The 23,873-nt window shown below is 51.9% G+C and overlaps 3 protein-coding genes across 5 annotated transcripts in view; 2 read left to right on the forward strand and 1 right to left on the reverse strand.

The window, feature by feature from the left end:
- Positions 1–14: 14 nt before the first annotated feature.
- KDELR3 (KDEL endoplasmic reticulum protein retention receptor 3) lies at positions 15–6,451 on the reverse strand. Its single transcript, XM_017823341.1, has 5 exons — positions 5,978–6,451; positions 4,919–5,019; positions 4,239–4,397; positions 3,678–3,930; positions 15–811 (listed from the first exon to the last, which is right to left on the reverse strand). The coding sequence occupies exons 1-5, from the start codon at positions 6,066–6,068 to the stop codon at positions 771–773; spliced, it is 645 nt and encodes a 214-aa protein (XP_017678830.1). The 5' UTR covers positions 6,069–6,451; the 3' UTR covers positions 15–770.
- On the forward strand, positions 3,532–22,131 carry SDCCAG3 (serologically defined colon cancer antigen 3). Of its 2 annotated transcripts, none has more exons than XM_017823339.1 (2): positions 3,532–3,543; positions 20,572–22,130. In XM_017823339.1, exon 2 carries the CDS (start codon positions 20,771–20,773, stop codon positions 22,028–22,030), a length of 1,260 nt encoding a protein of 419 aa, XP_017678828.1. In that variant the 5' UTR covers positions 3,532–3,543; positions 20,572–20,770; the 3' UTR covers positions 22,031–22,130. The 2 variants fall into 2 exon arrangements, with proteins under 2 accessions (XP_017678828.1, XP_017678829.1); XM_017823340.1 differs by lacking the exon at positions 3,532–3,543 and having other exon boundaries at positions 20,527–20,868; positions 20,980–22,131.
- KCNJ4 (potassium voltage-gated channel subfamily J member 4) overlaps positions 8,821–23,873 on the forward strand; it is a 19,441-nt gene continuing 4,388 nt past the window's right edge. The window contains exons 1-3 of one of the 2 annotated variants that reach the window (XM_017823328.1): positions 8,821–9,201; positions 10,116–10,220; positions 10,852–12,042. The gene's annotated coding sequence lies outside the window, so the exon portion shown is untranslated. Of the gene's footprint in view, positions 9,202–9,909; positions 10,003–10,115; positions 10,221–10,851; positions 12,043–23,873 lie in introns of those variants that run through there. The other variant, XM_017823329.1, reaches the window with a different exon arrangement.

A 23,873-nucleotide genomic window follows, 5' to 3' on the forward strand; every position in this document is an offset into this window, starting at 1 on the left:
TGTCTTTATTTATGAAATGTAAAGCCGTCTTTGCCCCTGTTCTTCCCAGTTCTTAAAGTCAAATTCAAGGAGATGGAAACACCTCTTGGCAACCCACTGAATTTTAATTGAAATTGTCCCCATCTGTAGGATATGAGGAACTGAAAGTGAGTGAGTGGGGAGGATGTTTGAATACTTGTGGAACTGGAAGATTCATATCATTCAAAGGGAATGTGTTTTTCTTGAATGTTACGGGACCTGAATAGAGAGAGGGTCAGGCAGACTCAATTTTGAAGGGGGTGTTAGTTCATACAGAGTTAAAATAACAGTTTGTAGCCTATGCTGTGTCAGATGTGGCCACCTGTGAAATAGGTCAGCGGCTTTTGTCTGTGCTATCAGACTTAATAGTACTGTGGTCCCTTTACCACAGGGACTTGCCAAAGGACTAAAGGGAGTTAAAAATTCCCTTATACTCCTTGTGCGGCCGCACGTTCAAGGTAGAGGTGTGTTCTGGAGGTAGGTGCTGGGAAGAGCCAGGAGAGAATAATTTGCACTACTTCGGTATTGGCCAGCACTACTTAGACTAGCACCAAATTCAAGTGAGAAGAAATAAAAACATGGAGGGGAAGAGTCTCGTGGATGAAAAGCATTTCAGCTTTCCAAGCCTCGTCTTCCTGTCACCAGGTTGAAACTTGGCTGAGCCATCCGTTAGTCAAAAAGGGCCAGGGAAGGAAAGCTGTGATCTTAAAAGCTTTGTCTTCAGAATTTCTTGCGTTGTCTGTGGAATGTCTTCAAACAGGCATGGGGAGACTTAGCTTCTTTCCTTTTAGGACTATGCAAAAGAGAAAAGGTAATGAATGAACTTTGTGGAATTCAACTGTTTTATTGTTTCAACAATTTTATTTTTTCTAAATTGCTGTTTAGAGCATGGGGTAGTGGGATGCCAGGTTTGCAAACTGCAAATGGGAGACAACCACTACAAAATCGCTGCTAAGAGGGCAAACTCCACAAGCTAGCTATTATCCTTTATGCTAAAGGAAAAGGTTCCTGTTTCCTTTTCCACGGTTACTTGCTCTCCCATGTGGACCCTTTTAACTTTTTTTCTAATGATGTGCTATCCTTAGTGCTTTCCCCTTTTGATATAGACCATGGCCTGAATAAATGGTCTGTGGCCAGCCCCTCCTAAGCCTGCCCCACCCTGTTTGATCTGAAACTTGGGATGGCAGGGATGCCTCTGGTGGGGTGCATGGAGCAGCAGCTGCCCTGGATGCGTGGTGGTTGGCAGGGCATGGTGGCTGTCGGCCTGGTGCGGGGGTGCACCCTGGGGGTGGGTGCTGGGGCCTGTCTCTGTTGGGTGCCAGAGGGAAGGGCAGTAATGTGCTGACAATGGACCACAGAGGGCAGTGAGTGCCTGATGCACCAGGTGGGCCCACAGGGACTGTGCCAGGCTGGAGAAATGGCCTGGGGGGAACTCGTGAGGGTCAGTGAATACAAATGGATGTCCTGCCCCTGGGGTGGAACAACCCCAGGCACCAGTAGGTGCTGGGGCCTGCCCAGCTGGAAGGGGGCTTGGCAGAAAAGGCCCAGGTGTGTGCTGGTGGACGCCAAGTTGAACACAAGCCGCCGATGTGCCCTTGTGGCAAAGAAGCAAATGGCATCTGGAGCTGCAGGGCCAGTGTGGGGGTCCTTCCTCTCTACTCAGCCTTGGGGAGGCCACAGCTGGAGTGGTGGGTTCATCTCTGGGCTCCCAGGGCATATTGGGGCAAGTCACAAAGGACCACAGGAGCATCTGACATGAGCGCAGGCTGCGAGCTGAGGCTGTTCCGCCTTGAGAAGGCAAAGGGGGATGTCGCCCATGTGTACAAATGCCTGATGGAACAAAAAAGGAGGCAGACCCAGACTCCGCTGAGTGGTGCCCAGTGACAGAACGTGGGGCAGTGGGAAATTCCACTTAAATATCAGAAAATAACATCTTACAGAGGGTGGTCAGACACCGGCACAGGTTGCCTGGAGAGGCTGCATCCTGTAGATAGTCAAAACCTGACTGGACAGGACTTTGAATAATGTGCTGTGAGTGGGGGCATGGATTAGATGATTCCCCCTCTCCTTCCCCTGTCTGCTTCCAACCCCAGCCATTCGGTGAAACACAAGCTTTGGGGAGCTGAAAGCTTCCTTGGGATATCTTTCATGTCCTTGTGTTAAACAGAAAGGAGCTCATCTAGTTTTGAAAACAAGATAAAAAGAAGTAGCATTCTATAAAAATCCCTTTGCAATGCTTTGGTATAGGCTCTGAAGTCTTATTTAATACATTTCTTTATATAACACATTTTTGCTTTTTTTTCTTTTCTTCAGCATTGCTGCCCTTTTGTCTGAGTTCTTCAGTGTTAGAAATGTTTTGAAAAGTTGGGGTTTTTGAAAGAATGTAAAAGAGATGCAACCTGCTATAATATTGCTGGCTCTCATAAATGACTGCAAAGCATTTACATATCTTCAGACCCTGTTTCTCTCCCGTGATCCAGAACACTTGTGTAAAAGAAAAGAGGGGGAAAAAAGCAATTCTCTTCCTGCTGTGATGTTCCAGGGACAAATGTTTTTTCTTCTGCCTCCTGTATCATCTAAATTTTGCAGCTCTGTCACTAGCGGTGTGAGACTGAAAGCCAGCAGTTGTGTTTTTTCCCCCTTTTGTTCCACCATCACAGCTACAAAGGGTATCGATTTCTCACAAAATACAGGACACATGAATGGAGCAAAGCTAAAATGGGAATTAGTTTTGAAAAGGAAAAAAAAGGAATTGACGTGGAGCACCTTGATGGCAGTTTTACAAAGTAATTTTCTGGCTACAAAAATATTGAATGACAGAAGGAAGTCTTAATCTGCCAAGGCCAGCCACCTGCTCAGTGCTCCTGTCACCTCTCTGTCAGCAGGTACAGTGCACGAAGCTACCAAAAATCCATCCCTTGAAACATCAAACATGGGCCATCACTATTGCTTTTGGCAGACTAGAAAATGGTTGTCCACTTGGGCAATTTCATCTGATTCTGTCCTCCTCAACAGAAAGGTGTTTTAAAGTGTACTTCAGCCTCGGCAAACCACAGTGTGTTCTACCAGGATTTATGCCCTCGGTGCACTTGTTAGCTCTGGTATGTAGCCATTTACCAAACACAGCACTGAAATGGAAGGGGCATCTGATTTTGGAAGGTGTCTCTTCTGTGCAGATGCCCATCTTCCTACAGAATTAGTTCTTGACAATGTTACATCTTTCCCATCAAAGGAAAAGTAGGCTTAATAATATCTCCATATGTCTGCAGTTGCCTTCTCAGGTACATTGTCTGCCTGCAGCTATTTTTTCCTCCTCAAGTTTTTTTTTTTTTTTTTTGCGTGATTCATAATCTTTCAGAATGAATGTAGAATTTAAATGTACCTCAGTTGTTAACTTGCCAAGGTGGGGTTAACCTAGGCTTAGCTCTGGTTTAATTTCTGCTGTGTTTCACACGCGCTTTAGAGCTTTGTGAGCAGTGATGCCCACTTGCATTCAACAAATGGTTTTTTTAAACTGGACTTCAGGTGCACAATATGCATCACAAATACGGCGAAGAATGAAGTCATGCAAGGATTAACGCATGGCAAGCTGCAGCTCCACTGTGCATTGCAAGAGTGCTGAATAAACATTTTGGATTTATACCAACCTATTTACCTACCTTTGGTGACGTATAGATAGAAGAAGTCACAGTAGAAGATGGTTTGTACCACCCCAGAGACTACAGCGATCTGGTCATAGAAATTCTCTGTGTGGTAGCGCCAGACCCAGTTGGCAATGTAGAGAGCACGGTACAGGCCCAGGAAGAAAAGGTAGTGCGTTGTGATGGTCTCTGCTTCCCCTGTCTTGCTGATCATGAAGAGCTGAGGAAGGATAGCCACGGACTCCAGGTAGATGGAGAAGGTCCAAAGTATCTGTGAGGTGCAAAACGAAGGCGGTGGGGAGTCGGTGCTGGTTAATATGTGTTAAGGCCCCAAGCTTTTCCTTTGGCAAAGCACTGATGTGTAAGTGGCATGAGCAGTGCTGCTGAAGTTGGGGGAAAAGAGCCTGCTGTGCTGGGACTGAGAGGAGACAGCACTGAGCATCTTCAAAGCCTGCCAACTTTGCCTTTCCTGCCTGCTTTTACTGTTAAAAATCTCAGTTATTCAACATGCTTCTCCCTCTGCTGCCTGGTGTCAGGCTGCTGCTTCCCCTCCCTTTTCCTGCCTCAGTTTTTCCTTACCTCCAAAGGGGTGAAGCTGTGGTTCTCCAGAAATGACAGGCCTGTGACAGGGACCAGCAGGAACTCGAGGCGAAAGGAGTCGTTCTCACTGTCAAATGTTTTCCGGAATTTCACATAGATCATGTACACGGTGACGTAGGCACATATCAAAAAAATGACCTGGGGGAGAGAAGGGAGATGGCAAGACCTTCCATGCTTAGAGGACGGCTTTGCCAAAGGTCTGTAAACCTGGTTCTGGTGTGGCCATGCCAGGGTCAGATAGTGGTGAATGATTTTCCTGTGCTGGTTTATGGATTGACTTCTGCTGGAGATACTCCAGTGGTCAAGTAAAGCTTGCTCCACCATGAGCATCACACGTGTTTGAGTCCCTCTGGGGCTCTGTGTGAAGAGGTTGGCTTGGTAGCAGCCTTCTGTTAGCATTCCTGCTGTGCAAGGACACCCAGGCTTGGATCACAGCATCTCATTCTAGTTTTAGTGGTACTAAATGTGACTCAGCTCCCTCACTGGCTCTGGTGAGGTGTTGTTTTTTTTTTCAGTGGAGGGCCAGTGACACCAAAGGAAGCATCTCTACCCAGGCTTCCTGGCTGAAAAAACTCACTTAGTGACCGTGTACCCTCACCTCCTTGAAAAACCACGGCGAGCTGAGGGGAACCTCTTCTGCTGCACTGCCCTTTCCTTACCTTCATCACAGTGTTATAGACAGAGATGAAGTTTGTGAACAGGTCCAGATAGCGGGTTGTGAAGACAAGGGCAAAAAGAATCTGACTCTTCCCAGAGATTCCTGTGTGGCAGGGAGACAAAAGGAAGATAAAGCAGATGAAGGGAAGGACCCATAGGGTGGTAGTTTCCCTTTATGCCCTCTTTGGAACCATTTGTATATATGCATGTTGTTTTTTGAGCCAGGTCTGGTGTGCAGGTGCTCTAGACCTACCCCAGGAATGGCCAGAGACCCCCAAGTAACAAGGCAGGCTCCTGCTGATGCCACTGAGCCGTGCCTGTAGGGACTGGTGCCCAGTGGGCATGTCCACTGCTTTGGCCAGTTCGGTCCTTACTGTCATCAAAAGGCCTTTCTTCTCCCTCCTTTCCTCCTTTGTTGCCCACCTCACCAGGGATTGTGTGATGTGACATCTGACATAGGAGGGAAGAGCTGTGGGACCACCCCAGGGATGCTGGAGCTTGGTCACTGCTGGCTGGGAGATGCAGTCAGGCCCACCCATTTCTCTACCAGTGATAATGGTCACAGCCCCAGCAGCCCAGCCCCAAAATCTGTCACTGGGGAAACTATGAACTCAGCAAAATCCTCCTGCAGGAAGCTGTTGTCCTAATTTCCTTACCCCAGGATGGGGCAGCCTCTGGCACCTGTCCACCACTGGCAGGACCTCCAACTTAAAGCAGCTTTCTCTCCAGGTTGTTGGTGTTGGTGCTGCCACAACTTCTTACTCTCATTTTCCACCTCCCTCTGGCCTTGCTGCCCTCCCCTTCACTTCACAACCCCAAGACCAACACCTGCCCGAGGCTCCGTGCCTTGCCACATCACATCCTTCCAACACAGCGCTCTCCTTCTGGCAGGGACACCTTCCAGAGGAGGAGAATGACTTCCCTGCAAGAGCCTAGTGGGGAGGGCTTCCAGTTTGTATGGGCTATCACTAGTCTTTCCAGCACCCATTTTGCTTGCACCCTTTGTCAAACTGCCCTCCAAGAAAGACCACCCTCCTTCCCTGGGGCATGGAAGCACTCACCGGCACAGGACTTGGACTTCAGGATCTTCAGGAGGAGAATAATGATGGCCAGCAAGTGGGAGATATCCCCCAGGATGCGGAAGATGTTCATGATGCCGGGGGGTGCTCCTCTGGGGCAAAGGGAGTGTGGCACTTTCCTCAGTCAGGGAGGGTGAGGGCAGGGAGTTTTTCTTCCCTGAGCCTCAACTGAGTGAACAGTCTCCTCCGGCTCAATTTTCCTTTTTCCCTGAGCACAGAGCCCTCCCTTCTTGTGGAGCAAAGTTCAGGCTCTTCTCTCCCCTGGTTGTGGGTGCCTTTTCCCTTCCAGGCTGGATGTCTCCCTTAATTACTTTTCCACCAAGGTGTATTTTCCCTCTCCCAGGCTAGGGCCTTCTTCTCCCTGCTTTAGGCTGAAAGTTGGGGTTTGTCCCCTGGAGAGCCCCAGGCTGAGCAGCCCTGAAGCCAGCGCTGGGTGACGGTGACGTGGCTCCTGGCTGGCCGGGGAGGAGAGAGAGGAGGAGGCAGAGGCGGGAATAACTGCGCTATTTTTCCCTTTTTCTTTTTTTTCTTTCCTCTTTTTTCTTCCCCAGCTTGTCTCAAGTTACATACGGAAGTATGGTTAGAGGGGAAAAGGCAGAGGGAACGGGATTCCCATCCTCTGGCCTTGAGGACACACCCTCCTGCGGGGCCAGGCTTCCCAGGGAAGTTCACCATGGGTGCATTAACCTCTGTCCTGCTCCCAGCTAGCAGCCTTCTGCCCTCTGCCCTTGCTGGCCCCATCCCATCTCCAGCACCTTCTCCCCAGTGCTCCACTTTGTCTCCTGGAGCAAAAGAAGTCGGGAGAGATTCGAATTACCAAACCATTGCGGCTCTTCCGCAGCAGTTCATGCACAGGCATTCCCTGGTGACTGCCCCACCAGGCAACCCTGCCTTCGGGTTTCCCATCTGGAGCAGCGTGGATCCCACAGCCCAGCCCAGGAGGAAAGAAAAGATCCTCCCAAGAGCTGGTTTGAAACAAACTTCACTGAAAATAATCCTGGAAGCCTGCAAGTGTGTTACAAACAACGTAGTTTATGCGTTGAGTGAAAGGAGCACATGGGCGCTGCTGGTTTTGTAGATTTCACAGAAAGGAGCTCAGTAGTGACTGTTAGAAAGTTCTAACATATTTGAAAACAGCTCTGAGTGACCAGCCTGGTTCAGATAAACCTTGTCCTTGGAGAAGTGGTTACACAGGGAGATCTCATGGCAGCAGTGGGGGGACATCTGCATCAAGAACCAGCAACTAGATATTCAATATCTAATCACTTTGTATTACGTGCCTTAATTTTTTTAATATAATATAATATAAATAAATATAATAAATTAATGAAATAAATTTATTTAACTTTATATTAAGTTGCTTTAATACAACCAAATAGATGTTTCAATTTGTCACCTCATCCCTGAGCTGTGGGTCTAATTTGATTACTCTTGGGTTATGTGATCCTGCCTCCTCTTGCCCCAGAGTCGGCTCTGGCTGCTGCCCTCCCTGTCCCCAGCCATCACCCATGGCTGTCTCCTACACATATGTCTCTGTCCTTATGAACTTGCTTGGAGTAAAATCCTTAAAGTATAAAAATATTATTCCTGGTGCTTTCTGAAAGGATTAACAAGCCTATTAGCATCACCGGATCCCTTTCTGAATATATTTGCATACATTTCCTCCCTGCCCATTAGGCTGGCAGTTGTGTTTTCCCTCTCTGATGCTCCAGCACCTGCATCATCAGGCTTTTCCAGATGGATTCACAGGCTGTGTTGGAAAACACCTGCTCAGCCCCACGAAACTGGGGATGGCCCTGCCAGGGCACCGAGGCAGAGGTTGGTGCGATGGGAGAAGAGTGGGAGAAGACCAAACGACAGCACCGGTAAAGGAGCGACAGAATAGGGACCGGCTGAAATTGGGTTTCCAGCCATCAGAGCGGTGCTGCCTGGGATTTCAGCAGGGCCATGTGGGTGCTGGTGAAAGCCAAGCCCCAGCCCTGGTGGCCCTGCAGGGCCCTAGTATCCCAGGTCCTTTTGCAGGTGGGCAAAGAGAGGTCTGAGCCATGGAACAAGGATGGAAAGCTTAGAGGAAGGTTTGGGGTCTTCTCTTCCAGTTGATCCCTTTCCAAGCCTCTGGAGCTCAGTGTCCGAGAGCACTCGTCTTTCTCTTGTCCCTGCACTCCTCTTTGCAGCTTCTTGTCTCGCCCAGGAAAAGAAATCCCCTGCAGAGGGGTAACACTGTTGCGGGTGGCCAAGGTTTATTCTCTTAATCTTGCACCTTCCCAAGAAGAACTGACGGGTTCCAAGTTGCGGCATTATCTTCTGCTGTGGCACCAGGAATCCCCAGCTCAGGTGACCATCAGAGGGACTTCCTGGGAGCAGCCCAATCAAGCTCACCCAGCTGGGACGTGGTGATGGGGCTGGGGTTTCCCCATGGGACATCCCTGTGTGGCACACATGAGGGCCATGGGAAAGTTGCCAGGAGGCCAAGGGGCAGCCAGGCCCTAAGAGATGAAATATTGGGCACATCAAGTGGCAGCAAGTAAAAATAAACCTTCCGTCCTCCCTCCCTGCCACAACACGAAGTGCCTTGTGCCGGGTGTCTCCCTGCCTCCCGAAATAATGCTGGGTGCTGCCACCACCCTGCACTGCGATGCTCTCTCCATGCCTCCCGTTTCCATGGTGACCACAAGGAATGTCGCCAGGGTGACAGGGAGGCAAGTGAGCTGGGATTTGGCATTAAAATCAAGAATTTGGGGTTGTTTGGTTTATTTTTCTTCCCCCTCTCCCCCTCCCCCTTTAGTTCTATTTTTGGGATTTCCCTCTCTGCCTCTGCTGGTCTGGAAGGCTCCTCCTGCAGAGCCTCTGGGCCAGGCAGCAGCAGCTCCATCCAGTGCTGTTCTCCACTTCTGCCTGTCCTGTGAAGCAATGGCGTTGGGATAAGAGGGACAAAGGGGGTTTCCTTCTTACTAAAACATTTGTTTCCTGCTACCAGGAAGGCTTCTGTGCTTTCGTCACAGAGGTGCTTGGCTTGGTGCCCCCCTCCATTTCTGCTGCAGAATGTGGCTCAAGCTGCATCCAGACCTCCTGGGAGAGTGGGCAGCCTCAGGGATTCATCCAAGAGAGAGAAGTGATTCAGCATACCTGGAGGGGCTGGGAAACATGGTGGGATTGAACACCATGAGCCACCTCTGTGTCTCACCATCTCTGCCCCCCATGACCAGGTCAGTTTGGCTGGGGCGGTCCTAAAGCACTGGTGGGGGACAAGGATGGGATGACTGCAGGAGAAGCGTAGAGGGAGCCTTGCAGGTGCTAAGGAGTCCAAATCTTTGTTATCTGGTTTAAACACTCAAAGTCAGAACTGCCCAGGACAGAGAGCGCTTGAAGGTTTGTGCTGGCTTAGCTGGTATCACAGGAACGTGGGACCATAGGTGTCCAAGCAGGGGCTGCTGGCACAAAGGTAGCACTTGTCTTCATCCCCAGGCAGGAGAGGGGTCAGGCAGCAGTTGCTCACCTTCCTAGGAGCTCTTGCTTCTCCCTCCCTTCCTTCCTCCCTCCCTTCCTCTCTCCCTTCCTCCTTCCCTCCCTCCCTCTTTCTCCATTCATCCTTCCATTCATCCCTCCAAACATTCCTCCATTCATCCCTCCAAACATTCCTCCATCCATCTCTCCATCTCTCTTTCCCTCCTTTCATCTATTCCTCTATCCATCCTTCCTTCCAACCCTTTCATCCCTCCATCCTTCTATCCCTTTGCCTCCCTCAATCCCCACAGCAGCATTGGGAAAGGTTGGCGGAGTGGGGCTATTTTTGGGAGCGTCTCCCTGGCAACGGCTACCACCACCGTCTGTGGTGGCTTTTCCATAGGTGCTAAAATATTCCACGCTTCTTATTAAAGACGGTGCTGGTGGAGACGAGCGGGGGTGGCGAGTGTGAGCCACCCCGCTGCTGGGGCCGGTGGCCATGGGGCGGTCAGGGCGTGGCACCTTGGGGGCACAAAGACAGCTGGGGGCCAGTGGCATCCTTGGTGCGACATCCCCTTGTCCCTCTCAATGGCTCCGGCAGTGCCAGCTGCCTCTTGGCCATGCTGGGCTGCTACACCATGCACGAGGTGTAGCTATTCATCCTCTTGCTGTACAGGTGAAGGGAAACACGGTAAGGTCTTGTGGGGAGCCAGCAATGAGGAGCAAAAGGCAGAGAAGAGGAAACTCAGCCTGAAGCTGAGATGACCACAGGATTGTGCAGGTATTTGGTGGCTTTGCCCACTCCAGGAAGGAGCAAGATGTCTCAGCAGCAGCTTCATCCCTTTACTGCATGGAGGAGAAAGGCCTGTCATGGTGCCAGAGGGATGTCACGCTTTGCCACAGGGCAAACGGGCAGCTACCGGCCTGTAGCTCTTGGGAAGCAGCCCCATGGGCCCTAGGGACAGGGCTTTTGGGAAAGCAAGTACCCCTATGAACCTGAACAAAGTTCCCATAGGGATGGGTACAGAGGGCATGGAGACAGGCTGACCCCATTCCATCCAGGTGCAGCAGCTCCCCGGGGATCCCGCCACGGGAGCAGGAGGGAGGAGCCATGAGTGCACTGAGATGAGCTGGCCCATGCAGGAGGCTGATGAGCTCGTGCTTTGCAGCTGCTCATCTGCATGGAGCTACCAAACTCACCCTCTGCTTCCCTGGTGGTAGCTTTGCCAGGTGGGAGCGGGCTTTGCTCACCACGGCAGTGCTCGCTGATGCCAGTGGGGGACAGCAGGCCCCACAGAGTCTTGTGCAAGGGGATCTTGGGATGATTTTAGGAGGGAGGGTTGTGATTTTTGCAGGATTGGAGCCCAGAGGAGACTCAAAATGGGTTTTTTTGATATTTATTGACTTTTCAGCACAGGCCTTAACACTGAAGACAGCAGATGAGACACCAATATGGAAACCATGTCCTCAAACCATGCTGTCCTGGAGCAGGGCTGTCCCCAGGAGCCCATGCCTGCAGCCACTGCCTGTGTGGTCAGGGCTCTCTTCAGCCTCCGGCTTCGCTGCAGCAGAGTCCCCTGGCCTCTCATCACCAAGAAGTGACTTCTTCAAAGCCTCTGAGATGCTGCTGCCCATGGAGACCCAGAGGAGGTTGCCTGGACATGTTTCCTGGCAGGCTGGCTGTGCACTATCCTGGAGCCCTGAGGGCTGGTCCCTCTGTGCCCACGCTCCTGTCTCCAGCATTACCCATCCCAGAAGGAAATCCCCAGGTCTATAGAGTGGGGAGGCAATGCCCCACAGCAAATGCTCTGCATCAGCTGGGAGAGCCTGGTCCTTCCTCAGAGCAGGGTGTCAGCCCAGCACCCCAAATCCAGGTGGGGAAAAAACTCTGACAGTGGATAATTCACCCCTGTGCACCAGCCCAGCAGGAGGATTCACCCCCTTGAGGGCATCTGGTGGCCCCGCCATCCCTTCCCTGGTGCTGATGGTTGCTCTCGTCTCCCCCATGGTGGTTCCGCAGCTCTGAGCTCACATGTGAGGATGGGCTAAAGTAGCGGAAAGCTGTTGGATCCTACCACAGAGTTACTGACTTCTCAGCTACAGACTGCATAGCAATCAGCGAGGGGGAGAGGCAGCCAGGGAACGGGAGCAGAGCGCAAAGGGAGGAAGAGTGGAAGGGAGAGGGGGGATCTGGGGACTAGAGCAGGGAGGCAGCAAGAGACACAGGCAAATAATGCCAGAAAAGGAGGGAATCAAGCAGGAGGGGGAGACCTGAACCCATCGCCGAGCCACGAAGGCACATCAGCACTCCGTGGGATGGACGCTCCTGGGAGCAAAAGATTCTGAGAGGCAGAGGCAGGAGGAGAGCACTGGCGTGGGCAGGGCAGAGTTAGGAGAGGAGCAGGTCGCAGCAGAGAAGTAGCTCTTCGAGGGGAAAAAATAAACCTAAGCTGGAGGCGAGCGAGGGCTGCAGAGAGACTTCCCTGATTCCTCCGGTCTGGCTGAGACATTTCATGGTGAGATGGAGAAAACGTCCGCTTTCCCCTTCCTCTGATGTTGGCTAGGCACGGCTGGAGCAGGCAGCAGCCCTCGGCAGGACCCGGGTAAGAGGCGGTGCCGGGGCGCGCTGCTCCCCTCATCGGCATGAGACCGGGAAGGGTTTTTTTTCTCTTAGGAAAATAATGTATTGTTTCATTTGCGTTCACTCTGAGGAACAGCTATAAATATAACTTAGGGAGAGATGTGTGGCTTCGTGTGACTGTGCCAGTGAATAATAAAGTTGCCTGTGTGCACGGCATATGCACATACAGCTACCGGGGTGGCCGTGGGCCGAGGGGCAGGGGTGGGCACCTGCCTGTAAACCTCCCCAACTTTCCTCCCCGCCCCTTGCCACCCTGACTTTGGTCGCTTTCAAGTAGCTTCTTCATTTTTACAGCTCCCCATGTTTCCTTAGTGTCTTCTTGCTCTGGGCTGGGTCTTGCTCACCTTTTTCCCCTGCTCAATGTGGGCAATGGTCCCAGACAGTTTACAGGGAAGAATGCAGCTGGAGATCTGTTTTCCAAGCGCTCGGGTGCAAATGGGGCTGAAGGGGATGTGTTGGTTCTCCTACTGCCTGTGGAGCTTTTCAGGCTCCAGACCTGCCCCTCCCTCCCTTGCCTTCCACCTTTCCTACTCCCAGCATGGCTGATCCTGCTGCTGGTGGTCCAGCATCCTCCAGATAGCTGCAAAGGGTCTTCTGCATACTGGGTTTGGGTGAAAGGAGTTCAAGAGGAAGCCATGAGCAAACTGCCAGAGAAACTCTGCCTTTGCTCCCTGTTAGCAAGGTCAGCATCCCCACCAGGGCATGAATGGGCAGGCAGGTTTATGTGGTGCTGGCAGGTCCCTTTGAATATTCCTGGTGCCACCTTCAGCCCGCAAGGCCCTCTCTTCTGGGCCAAACACCTGGAGTCAACCAAATCCCTCTGCCAAGAAGCTGGAGATCCTGTCCCCACTGCCCCGTCTGGACTCCATCCATGGCAAAGCGAACAGAGGATCTGAGGCCTCTACCTTTTCCCATTCCTCTTTGTGGGGGGTTGTGCTGTGAAGGGCAGACAGTGACAGCACACACGGGGGATGCATGGTGAAGGTGATGTGGCTCCAAGACTACCCTCTACCCCTGCTCTGTGCTCTCCTTGGCTTCTCAGGAGGAGGTATCCACAGGGGGTGGGAGGTGTGGAGATGAGCTTAGGGTCTGGGGCCACCCAGAGCCTGGGAGACGACAGGTGGGTGCATGGGGAACACATCTTGATGGAGACATGCAAATACGCCCTTCTCCATTCACCACCAGAAGTGGCACGCACAGAAACCTGAGACACCCTGGCATGTGACCACCCCTGTTTGTGGCCACTGACAATAATAATAAGTACAGGGGAAATATGTACCTTAGGATGGAATCATGAGTCTGGTGGGGACAGGGGGTGGTGGGGAAGAGGAGGGATGGTGAGGAATGACCACAGACAGGAGTAGCTGGAGAGGGCTGGTCCGGAGGGAAGTGAGGCTCCCACTGCTCCACCTTTCTCCTCTTCCATTTCTCCTCCCATTCGAGTGCCAAGATCAAGTGCCCCAATGTGTGGTGCTGACAGGGGACTGGCAGTGGTCCTTGCCCCTTGCAGCCCCCCACCGTGATTTTCAAGGAAAGCCAGAAAGTGAGGAGGTGGCTGGGGAAGGATGGAGTTGTCTGGCAGGATGGATCCTCACTGGTCCCTCTGGCCACTTGGCCACCCCAAGCTCAGCTACTGGCCACCACTCTGGGAACGGCTGCATTTCTGGGGTGGTATCACTGATGGGAGGGTGGCAGCAATGGGGAGGAGGACATGGTGATGGATACCTGTGCCCGCTGTGTGCTGACATCAGTGCAGACCATAAGCAGAGCAGTTAATGGCAATCTGCCCTCAGCATGTTCCCCTGTCCTGTCTCATTATTGCACTGGGTTGGCTTAACCTGACAGTGCAGCCAGGAATCAATAGATGGATGCTGGCGTCTTAGCAATCGATCCCTTACTCATACACGCGGCTCCCAGCCTCCCGCTGGCGCTCGTTTTTCTGTGAATGGCAAGGACTGAGTGAAGCTGTCTGCGCTTGCCTCGCAGCACTGCGAAACTGAGTCAGGCTAAATTCACGCTCCTTCACAGCACTGCCTCTGTGCCCCAGGGTGGAGGGGCCTCACATGGAGCCCCAGGAGGCACCGGTGCTGGTTTTCCTCCCCAAACAAGGTGGCTTTAGTGGGGATGGTTGGGCTTGAAGGCTCCTCTTGTGAGAGATGTTGATTCTCTGTCTTGGGGCAGACAGGGGGGGCCTTTGAGCTGGTTCTGACCCTCACACCTCTTGGGCTTGTTCTCCAGTAGTGAAGATGGTGCCAAAGACCAGGCAGATGAGGGATGTGAGCTGGCTGCCATGTGACCCTGCCCCAATGGTCCCAGAGACCCATGCACCTCCATGCCTGTCCTCCTGGGAGCCTGGAAGCAGGCAGCTTGCTTCAAGGACAGCTTTGGCATTCACCCACTGGTTTATCTGGGGAGAAGATGCCTACCATCTCCTGGCACCAGCACCACTGCTGCTGTCATCGGAGATTAGGGAGCAGAGGGTGGAGAACAAGGTACCCTCCAGTCTGGCACTGCCCCACGCTTCCAGCCAGGGACTCCTGCAGCCACTTTGCCCGTGCCTGCACCAGCCCCTGCCACCACGGCAGTGGGTTTGCCCCTCATGATCTGGACGTCTGTTTTATTTCTATGGCAACATTTCTCCCAAAACACTTCAGAGGGAGCCTGGTGCTGTGTGAAAACATGTGAGGCAGCATCCCCCATTCTGTCCCCTACAAAAGGTTCAGAAAAATGACCTGACACTTCCCCTTGCCTCCCTCCTCACCTCCTTTTCTCCCTGGTGAGCAGCACCAGCACTGGTACAATGAGCTGCTGGCCTTGTCCCAGCTTCCTCTCCGCTGCCTGTTCTCCTTTTCCCTGCCTTCAGCTTCGCTCTCCCCTCTCCTCTCACCCGCTCCCTTTCTGCTGGCAGCCTGCCTCAGCACCCGTGCAGAGGGACCAGCTGAAAGTAGTCTTATAGAAAGTGGATGTCAAAAATGACTGCTATAGAGGAGGTAAAGCCCCATGAGAGCTGTATAGATTGAATCCACCAGCAGCACAGTGACTGTGGGGGCTGAAGGGCACCCGGGATCCCAGAAGCTGGACAGACAGGCTCTTCATCCCTCTGAAAATCTCGATGGCATTATGAAGAGGCGGTGCTTGCCACGGGAGTAGGCACAGCGGCCCCAGAAGTCCTCTCCTCTCCTGTTCCCGTTTTTCCCACACCATCAAGAAAGAGCCTCGTGTCTGGGTGGAGGTAACCAGGCAGAAGCTGCAAGCAGCACCGAATGCCAGCAGGCGAGAGGCAGGTGAGCAGGCAGGATGCCAGCAGGAGCAACTATTGCAGCCTGGAGGAGCAGGGGTAAGACAGCAACCTGTGGAGATGGCGGGGGGATATCGCAGTCATAGCAGTGTGCAAATGCAGCCGCCGTGTCCCACTTCAAACCGTTCTCCCCAGTCCGATCCCATCCGCCATGGCAGCCCCTGCCGTGCTGGGGACCTGGGGGGCAGGTGAAGGAAGGGGCAATGGTCCTCCATACTGCATGAGGTGGGCAGCACTCAGGCTTGACATCTTCTAGATGCATTTGTTAAACAAGACCGATCAAGCTGCAGCAATACAAGTCAACAGACCTGAAGTGAAATAATTGATCCACTCACTGCGGGAATGCAGTTTTCCAGCTTACCTGGGATGCTCCCTTCACTCTGTTTCTGGTGCTTTTCAGGCATGGCTGAAAGGGAGAAGCGGGGACCCTCTCAGGAGAATTGTGGCTCTCTTGGGCTCCTTGGGCTCCTTGTTAGCATAGCAACAAAGGGTTTGAGGGGAGGTTGTTTTTCGCCTACAGCTGATGGGTTAGTGCTCAGCAGCCAGGCCATGCTGGAAACTCAGCTCTTGTGCAGCAGCCGAGTGCAGAGCAGTGGCTGTCACCTCTCTTGATCAGGGTCTTGGTGTGGAGCAGGCTGTGCCCTGGTTATTGCTCGCCCTTTGCTGCTGTCACTGTTGTTGTCATCATCCATAACCCATTTGCAGGCACCTACCTTGCTGGGTACTTGGCAGAGGTACTGCCCTGTCAGGAGTGCAACCACAGCGGGCAGGCAGATGACGTGAGCCACCCTTGCTGCCCTTTTGCTGCACACTAATAATGATCCCTTTCCCTTGAACAAGCCAAAAAACATCAAGAGACCCTGCGTGGGCAGCTCTTCTGGCCAGGGACCCTGTGTTGCAGAGACACCGAGGTACAGGAATGCTGTTGGGAAAGGCCTTTCATCAAGGCTCCCACAAGGCAGGGTGCTCAGTGAAGGATGTTCCTGGGATGGGGGGGTTAGAAGAGATGTCCTTTTCACTGGTGCAGTTATGCTGGGAAGCTGGAGGAGGCAACCTGAGAGCACTGAAGCTGCCTGGGTTGTGAGGACCTCAGGGACACCCCAGCGCCTTCACTTTTTCAGTTCTTGTGGGTTTTGCACCAACCCTTTGGGGTCTAGTCCATAGTTTTAGCAGACAGGGTGCTGGGGCATGCATCAGTCCACATGTTTCCTCAGGAGCAGGTGGGATGGGGTCTGTGCCCTGGCTGCCAAAAAAGCTCTGCTCCTTTTTGGCCAAAAAACCACCAAGGGAAGACCAGGGCCCTTCTGACCATTTAATTTTCCCTGTGATGCCAGCTACAAAGAAAAACACCCACCTACCTCACTCATCAAGAAGGGATTTCTCCCCAGCTGCCGTGCCAGCAGCATCCTTTCCTTACGATCCTGCTCAGCCAATCCCCAGCCCCTGTGTCTTGTCCCCCCCAGCCCCATTTTGGCCAGAGAAGAGTGGGTGAAGACCAATGCCAGTCCCACCAGCTCCACTAGACGGGGTATCCCCCGTTTACTCCAAGATCTTGGGTAGCAGGCAGCTGTTCTTGCAGTGCCATTGCCTGGACAGTGCAACTGGAGCAGGGATCGCCGGGGTGGTGTGGGAGCAGGCAGAAGGTGATGCTGTCACCTCTCTGTGCCTCTTCCTGACTGTCATCCTGGGGACCTTTGTGTGGTTCCCATTTTTATCTGTTTTTTCTCCCTCTCACTCTTTCTCTCATTCTCTCTTCGTTTCTTCTCTCCCCCTCCCATCAGCATGTGGGCTGATCACTGCTCAAACTTTTAATTCAGATGGTAATTGGAATAATAATACGGGCAGAATCCTTCTGGCTCCGTTGCTGCAGCTGGCTTCAGGGAGCTATGAATAGCTCTGAGTCACACACTGAGATGGTTTAATTTCAAATGATTTTGTTTTGTTTTCATATTACCCATCCTCAGGCTCCAGAGCTTCACATGGGGGTAAAAATATCCCCCCTTCTCACTCCATCCCAAAATGTAAACCAGGCAGAGGTACATTACTAAAATCTTTTTTTGGAGAGGGAAACTGGTCAGCGGATCATGCCTTGAGGGGCAGATGGGGACTGTTGGCACTTAATCTATTTATAATTATTGAACGAAAAGGCAGAAGTGTGTATATAAAAATGGTATAGAGTTGATTACAGCTTCCTCCCCTCACCTTCCATATGTCACTTGCCTTTTTAATACGGTAAAACTCTCCTGCACGGTGACTGTGCCTTCGTGTGTGCCCATACAGTGCCTGGCACCCAGCCCTGCTGGCACGGACGAGCGAGAGCTCGGCCACTGACTCTTGTGGCTGGACAGCCCCACGGCACTGAGCTGCCTTATGAGCCCTGACATGAACACTGGGAATATTTGTGAGGAATAGGAGAAGAGATGGAGTTACAAAGATAATGAAGAGGACAAACCAAATGCTGTGGATCTGCGAAGCTCTGCAAAAGGGCAAAGAGGTCCCCTCTCGGCTGCGGGTGTTTCCGTCCTGACCCCCCAAGAGGCGGGAGGCTCATCTGCTGTGTTGTCACCGTGCCCAAGCTGGCAGGATGAGTCTGTGGATGCTGATCTCAAAGCCAACCAGTGCTACACCACCTGTAATGGGGATAAAGGCACAAAGCGGAGTGCAACCAGCGGCTGCAGCATTGACCACAGACAGAAGGGAAGCATTTGCCAGACGACTCCAGATAAAGCAAAGACTAAGAGTGTAAAAATACTCTGGGATTTTTCCACCGTTGTTGTTCACAGTGTAAGTCCCAGAGCACCAGATATGGTTGTTATAAAAAGAGAAGTGGGGGAGTGCTTCAGCATGGACTTTTCTGTTCTGTTTCATGAGACTCTTCCACTGTAAATTTAAGGAAGGATTGACAATATATGATCCACTCTGGCAGGGGCTGAAGAAAGACTGGGATGTGTGAGGCACCTCAACGTGTACTGGGGATGGAGAAAGGGAGGCATTGTGTCAGCACCAAGTGCCTTGACATTATTGGCCCACAGATCCCTTGGGAAAGGACAGCAACAACCCATCCCCTTGTGTCTACTCAGGGTCAGAGCAGAAGCGGGCTGGCAGTGTGGGCTGGTGCGATGGCTTGTGCTGCTGGAGCACAGTGTCACACGGGAAGGTGGAGATGACTGCAGCATCATGGTCGTGTCCCCAGCATTGCTCAATCTAGGACACAGGAGGGGAAAAGTGGTTGGGAAGGAAGGAGGGGTAGCCCATGCTGTGGGGCTGGAGGCGAATGTGGGCCCCTGGAGACCCACCTGGCTGACATCTTCAATGCTGCAAGACAGTGGCTGTGATGCCTATGCTGCACCAGCTTCCCACAGTGCTACCAGGGCTTCCTCAGGCTATGAAATATATGGATATTCACATACACCAGGGACAGGGTAGCAGAGGGATGAAGAGGCATCTCACCGGATTGCAGTATCCTGCATCTCCCAGAGTGCTCCATGCTGCACCCACTAGCATGGTTTCATCTGGCTCCCCAGGAGTTGCCACTGACCCCACAGCTTCCTCCTCCATGTGTGGGTCCCAGGCAGTAGAAAGATCCTTGGATATGCTCTGGGATTTCCGTCTCTGTCCTCAGCAAGTCTTTTTTCCCCCTTGTCCATGTTACAGGCAGTGTCTGTTCAGAATGTGAGTATCACCCCCTTTTTCTAGAGACATCTCTGAGCCTTCCCCTTTCATCCAGTTTGTGTTTCAGGTTTCCAAGCTGCAAACTGTGTTTCCAAGCTTCCAAACTGTGTTTGCATAGGTTTTGGCCTCCTGGTAGGGCCTCTGGCCTTGCTGAGCTGGCAGCATCCATTTTGCAGGCAGAAGTCAGTGGTGGCCCTGGGCCACCAGCTGCTGAGGAGGGACAGTGACATCTCCAGGGGGCTAATGCAAATGTTGGCACCAGTGTGATAGCAGTCCCAAGCTCAGGGCTTCTTGCCTGCCTGTTTGTCCTTCCCATGGTGGCACCACGCACTGTGGGGGTGTGTTGAGGTAGAAGTGGGAAGTGTGTTTATTTTCGTTCGTCTCCTGGCTTGTGCCGCTCTGAGTTTGTGACACTCGGTATTACTAACACTTCCCTGTGCCAGCTGGCAGCAGGGAATGAATCAGATTGGCAGCATCACTGTGTGGACCCCTCATTGGCCATCCAACTTGGAGTGATGCCTCTGGCTGGTGATATCTCTTGCCCCTGTCCAGGGTGAGCCCTGGCACCAAAATGCCAATGGCCTGAACTTGATAGTGGCAACGTCTCAGTACCCTGTGGGCAGAGTTGTCCCCTCTGACCCATGCTACCTGCCAGGGGCTGGATGGTTCCTGTCCCTCCTTCATGCTGTAAGTCTCAGGTGGCTTCATGGCCAGCTCTCTGCCCACTGGCAACATCCCCAAGTTGGGGTCTGCTCTGCACCCAGTAGGATAGTTTATCCTCCTGCTGTCAAAAAAAGGCTTTGCAGTTGTTGTGGTTTAACCCCAGCTAGCAACTAAGTTATCGCTCAGCTGCTGGCTCCCTCCCCCTGTCCTCAGCCCCTGTCAGGAGGAGAATTGGAAAGAGAAGGCAAACCTTGTGGGCTGAGAGAAGAAAAATTTAATAACTGGAACAACAACAACAAATTAATAATAAGAATTGTAATAATAACTTATGGGAGAGAGACTAACAGGATCTAAGAGAAAAAAGTGATGCACAACCCAGTTGCTCACCACCCATTGACCGATGCCCATCCCATTCCTGAGCAGTGACTGGCCCCTTTAGGTAAATCCCCCAGTTTATATACTGGGCATAATGTTCTATGGCATGGAATATCCCTTTGGCCAGTTTGGATCAGCTGTCCTGGCTATGGTCCCTCCTGGATTCTTGTGCAGCTCCTCACTGGCAGAACATGGGAAATGGAAAAATCCTTGGCTTAAAGTAAGGCACTACTTAGCAACAACTATAACATCTGTGGGTTATCAGCATTGTTCTCATACTGAATCCAACACACAGCACTGTACTGGCTACTAGGGAGAAAATTAACCCAGTCCCTTCCAGAATCAGGAGAGCAGTTGATTGTTTCCTCCCCCGCACCACCCCCTCCACTCCCACTCCTGACCGCTCAGTATCCATGGAACTCAATGACATCACAGACCTTGGAATGTTGGTTGTTCCAGCTGTTGTCCAGAGCCAAAACATAGAGGTGTCTGGTCCTCCACTCTCTCCTGAACTCCCTCCTGTTCTAGACGGAGGGATTTTGGTGGCTGCCTCTTCTCCCACAGGCATCAGTGAGGCTGCAGAGGTTGACACTGCTTGTCAGTGTCACCGGCCTGCGTGATCTGGGCTCCAGGAGGATAATTTGGATTCTCCCACTTGCTGCAGCCCAGAGCACCCTGAAAAATGTCATGGCCACTTGGCATCTCTGGGCCAATGGTGAGTGTCTTACCAGAATCTCAAGGCTTGGAAGATGATGATGATGACGACAGTGACAAATTCAGGTACTCCTGCCACTCTGCGCATTCTTCACCCCCGAGCAAGAGCAATGACAGCTTAGATGACAGTCAGACAGAGGATCTGAGAGAATCCATCCCATTTTCTCTAACTCCCAGGCACTCTAACATGGTGGAAGGCGAACAAGTGGAGCTTGAGGAGGAAGATCAGGAGTTTCAGGAACCATTTTACAAAGACCATTTTAAAAAGTCTGACAACTTGTCTGGAGATAAGGAACCCAGCCCGACCCAACATTTTCCTGGGCATCAGGGGTCGCCTGGTCTCCAAAGGGCCAGTATGGCACCGTGTGGCTCCCAAGACTCTTTCCAGAGTAACACAGACCAGCACTTGGAGATGGAGGCCGCTGCCCCACAGGCCCATGCCAGTGACCCCTACGTGGGGCCTTCACAGTGCACCACGGGAGCAGAGCCCCGCATGCTGCACAAGGAGGCCATCTGGGACAGGGATTTCCCATCCCTGCAGCTGACCTACAGCATCCTAAGGGAGGAGAACAGCATGATCAGGGAGGAAAACAAAGTGCTCAAGGATAAGAATCTCGCACTCGAAGAGGAGAACTATGTGCTCAGGGAGATTTTCTACGGGCTCAGGGAGGACAACGTTGTGCTCATGGAGGAGAATGTCGTGCTTAGTGGGGAATACAACATGTTCAGGGAGCAGTATGACAGGCTCAAGGATGAGAATGACACACTCAGGGAGGACAATGCCACGATCAGAAGAATGTTTAAAAACTTCCAGAACAGCTTGGAGACCCAGGCGTGCATGGTGTCAAGCCTGCAGGAGCAGCTGAAAACTAGCCTGGCTGAACGGAAGAGGGAAGCCCGAGAGCTCGAGTCCGTAGTCCAGCAGACTAAGTGTAATCTCCAGCTAATGACCCAGCGGGCTCTGGATGCAGAAGGAAACATGGAGAGGCTGAAGCAGAAGATCTTTATTCTCCAAGGACAGCTGGAGAGATCCAAGCTGGAGAATGAAAACCTGAGAGCAGACCTGCCTGGGAGCAGTGAAGCACGACTTAGACTTCACGTGGCAAAACCCCCACAAGCTCATAATGGGCGCAAATGGCTCCATCAGGCAGCTCCTGCCTCAGGAATGAAGGTTCTGCCTGTTATTGCTGAGGTCCTTGAATCTACCAGCAAAATTCTCAAATTGTAAGCGGAAAAAGACCTATGAGTGCAATTTTGTGTGAGTTCTATGGATGAGTGTATGAACTGAGATCATGGGTCTCCTACTTGCAGCTATTTGCTGTAAATAAAAGCATTTGCTTTTTCATTCTCAAAGGTACTCAGACTGGTAGCCTTTATCCTTTGTGGAGATACTTTCCTTCTGATTAACTATCAGTTGCAGGTAGTGGTGTGGCTTTAGCTGTTGGTGCTCTGTTTAGGTACTGCAGAACCAGCAGCAAACACTGCCCAGGCTCTGAGCTGCACGGTCCAGCCGTGGTGGGCTCTGCGCAAGAGGCTGTGCCACAGCTGTGGCTGACATGAACTCCTGTGTGGGAGCCAGGAGGAAGCACAACAGCACAGGATGCAACGCTCTTAAACAGTGTGCTCATCCCTTCCCATAGCTGTACCAGCCACAACCAGAGATGAGCAAAGCCCTTGTATTTCATCTTGCTTCCTTTGCCCCTTCTTGGAGAGGTGGGAAGGGTGAGGAGCAGAGATCCAGATGCTGTTGCACATGGTTTCAGTGAGCAGAAGCTCCTTCCTTCCTCTTTCTTTGGAGCTGGCTGCTTTCTGGGCCACAAATTCAGTCTCTAGAAATTGTGCACCTGTTCCTGCATCTGGGGAAAGAGGGTTGTCGGTGGTGAGAGACCTCTGGGAAGTTGTGAAGTCATATATGTGAGCTGTGGCAGTGCCTTCCCTCCCATACTGATGTCAGTGTTGGATAAGGATGATCTTGGCATATGCAGGCTGCCTAAGGAAGGTGCCAGTTGGAGAGGATGCCCTTCCTCTCTTGGCTGGGGCTGGCATAGAGGGGTGTACCTACACTGCCCGCCTTTGTCGCCTCCCAGAGTCATATGGGAGCCTGCGGCCCAAACTCACCATGTAATCACTGAGGTTGCATTTTAGCTTTATCTGAGCAGGATCATCTGTGGACATGAAGTGACCTTTCTTCATCACATCAACATTTCTGATTAATTCAGGTTACCAACCCCGGGTTCTGCTGTAGGTTTACCCAGCTAACAGCAAAGTTCCTGTATCTGGTCAAACTGACCCTCCTTAAAGACTTGGATGCTGTAGGGTAGTGAAGGGGTGGGAGCTGGCAGAGTTCAGTGCCAAAGTGCTTTTTTCCTGATGGGAATTTTTGGGCAACTGCTTACTTTTGCCTCTGTATGGTGAGTTGTGGATTACAAGGTTGTTGTCTTCTCCCGGTCCCATAATACCCTTTGGTCTGAACAACCATGTTTGTGTTGCCACAGAGCTTAAACTGCTTCAGTAACCAGGAGGAGAAACTGCTGGTTAAACTTCATCCTATCAGAGGTGTCTGAAGCTCCTTACTTGATGCTTTCCAGTCTGTGCTCCTAACTGGGGAAAGCTGGTGGGCTCCCTCAGCCACATGAAACCCCATTCTGCAGCACTGATGACTGAGACAAGGATGGTTCTCACCAGCTTTTCCATCCTAGACAGTACTTGCTGTTCCTCTCTCCTATCCATGTATGAGCACTTACAAGCAGATCTAAACTTTAGATTTGACCCCCAAATCTTTGTATTTGTCCCATATCTGGCAAACACTAGTTGCTCACCAGTGAGGCTGGGAGTAAACAAATTAGCTGGCTCTGTCTGTATCCTGTGCTCTGCGCTGGCTGCTGTAATCCAAAGGCTACATAGCAGGATTAGCATGGGTGTACAAAGCCCTTCCTAATCTGTGAGTCATTACCCCTTCACTTCATTTCACTTCCCAGCAGCTCTGGGCAGACAGATAGGTGAGCTCTTGAGTCTTTGGTTTCCGCATTCTTCCATTCTGGGAGGACTGGATCGAGACATAACACCTGCTG

This window comes from Lepidothrix coronata, unplaced genomic scaffold (genome assembly GCF_001604755.1).
Source record: "Lepidothrix coronata isolate B3197 unplaced genomic scaffold, Lepidothrix_coronata-1.0 Scaffold102, whole genome shotgun sequence".
NCBI lineage: Eukaryota > Metazoa > Chordata > Aves > Passeriformes > Pipridae > Lepidothrix > Lepidothrix coronata.

What these genes read in the sequence shown, in the direction of transcription:
- KDELR3 (XM_017823341.1), bottom strand. Translation starts at nt 6,068, where the DNA reads ATGAACATCTTCCGCATCCTGGGGGATATCTCCCACTTGCTGGCCATC. An exon ending in GAAGTCCAAGTCCTGTGCCG is followed by an intron (nt 5,020 to 5,977) that starts GTGAGTGCTTCC and finishes CCTGCCACACAG; the next exon opens with GAATCTCTGGGAAGAGTCAG. An exon ending in ACAGCTTCACCCCTTTGGAG is followed by an intron (nt 3,931 to 4,238) that starts GTAAGGAAAAAC and finishes TGCACCTCACAG; the next exon opens with ATACTTTGGACCTTCTCCAT.
- SDCCAG3 (XM_017823339.1), top strand. Translation starts at nt 20,771, where the DNA reads ATGTCATGGCCACTTGGCATCTCTGGGCCAATGGTGAGTGTCTTACCA.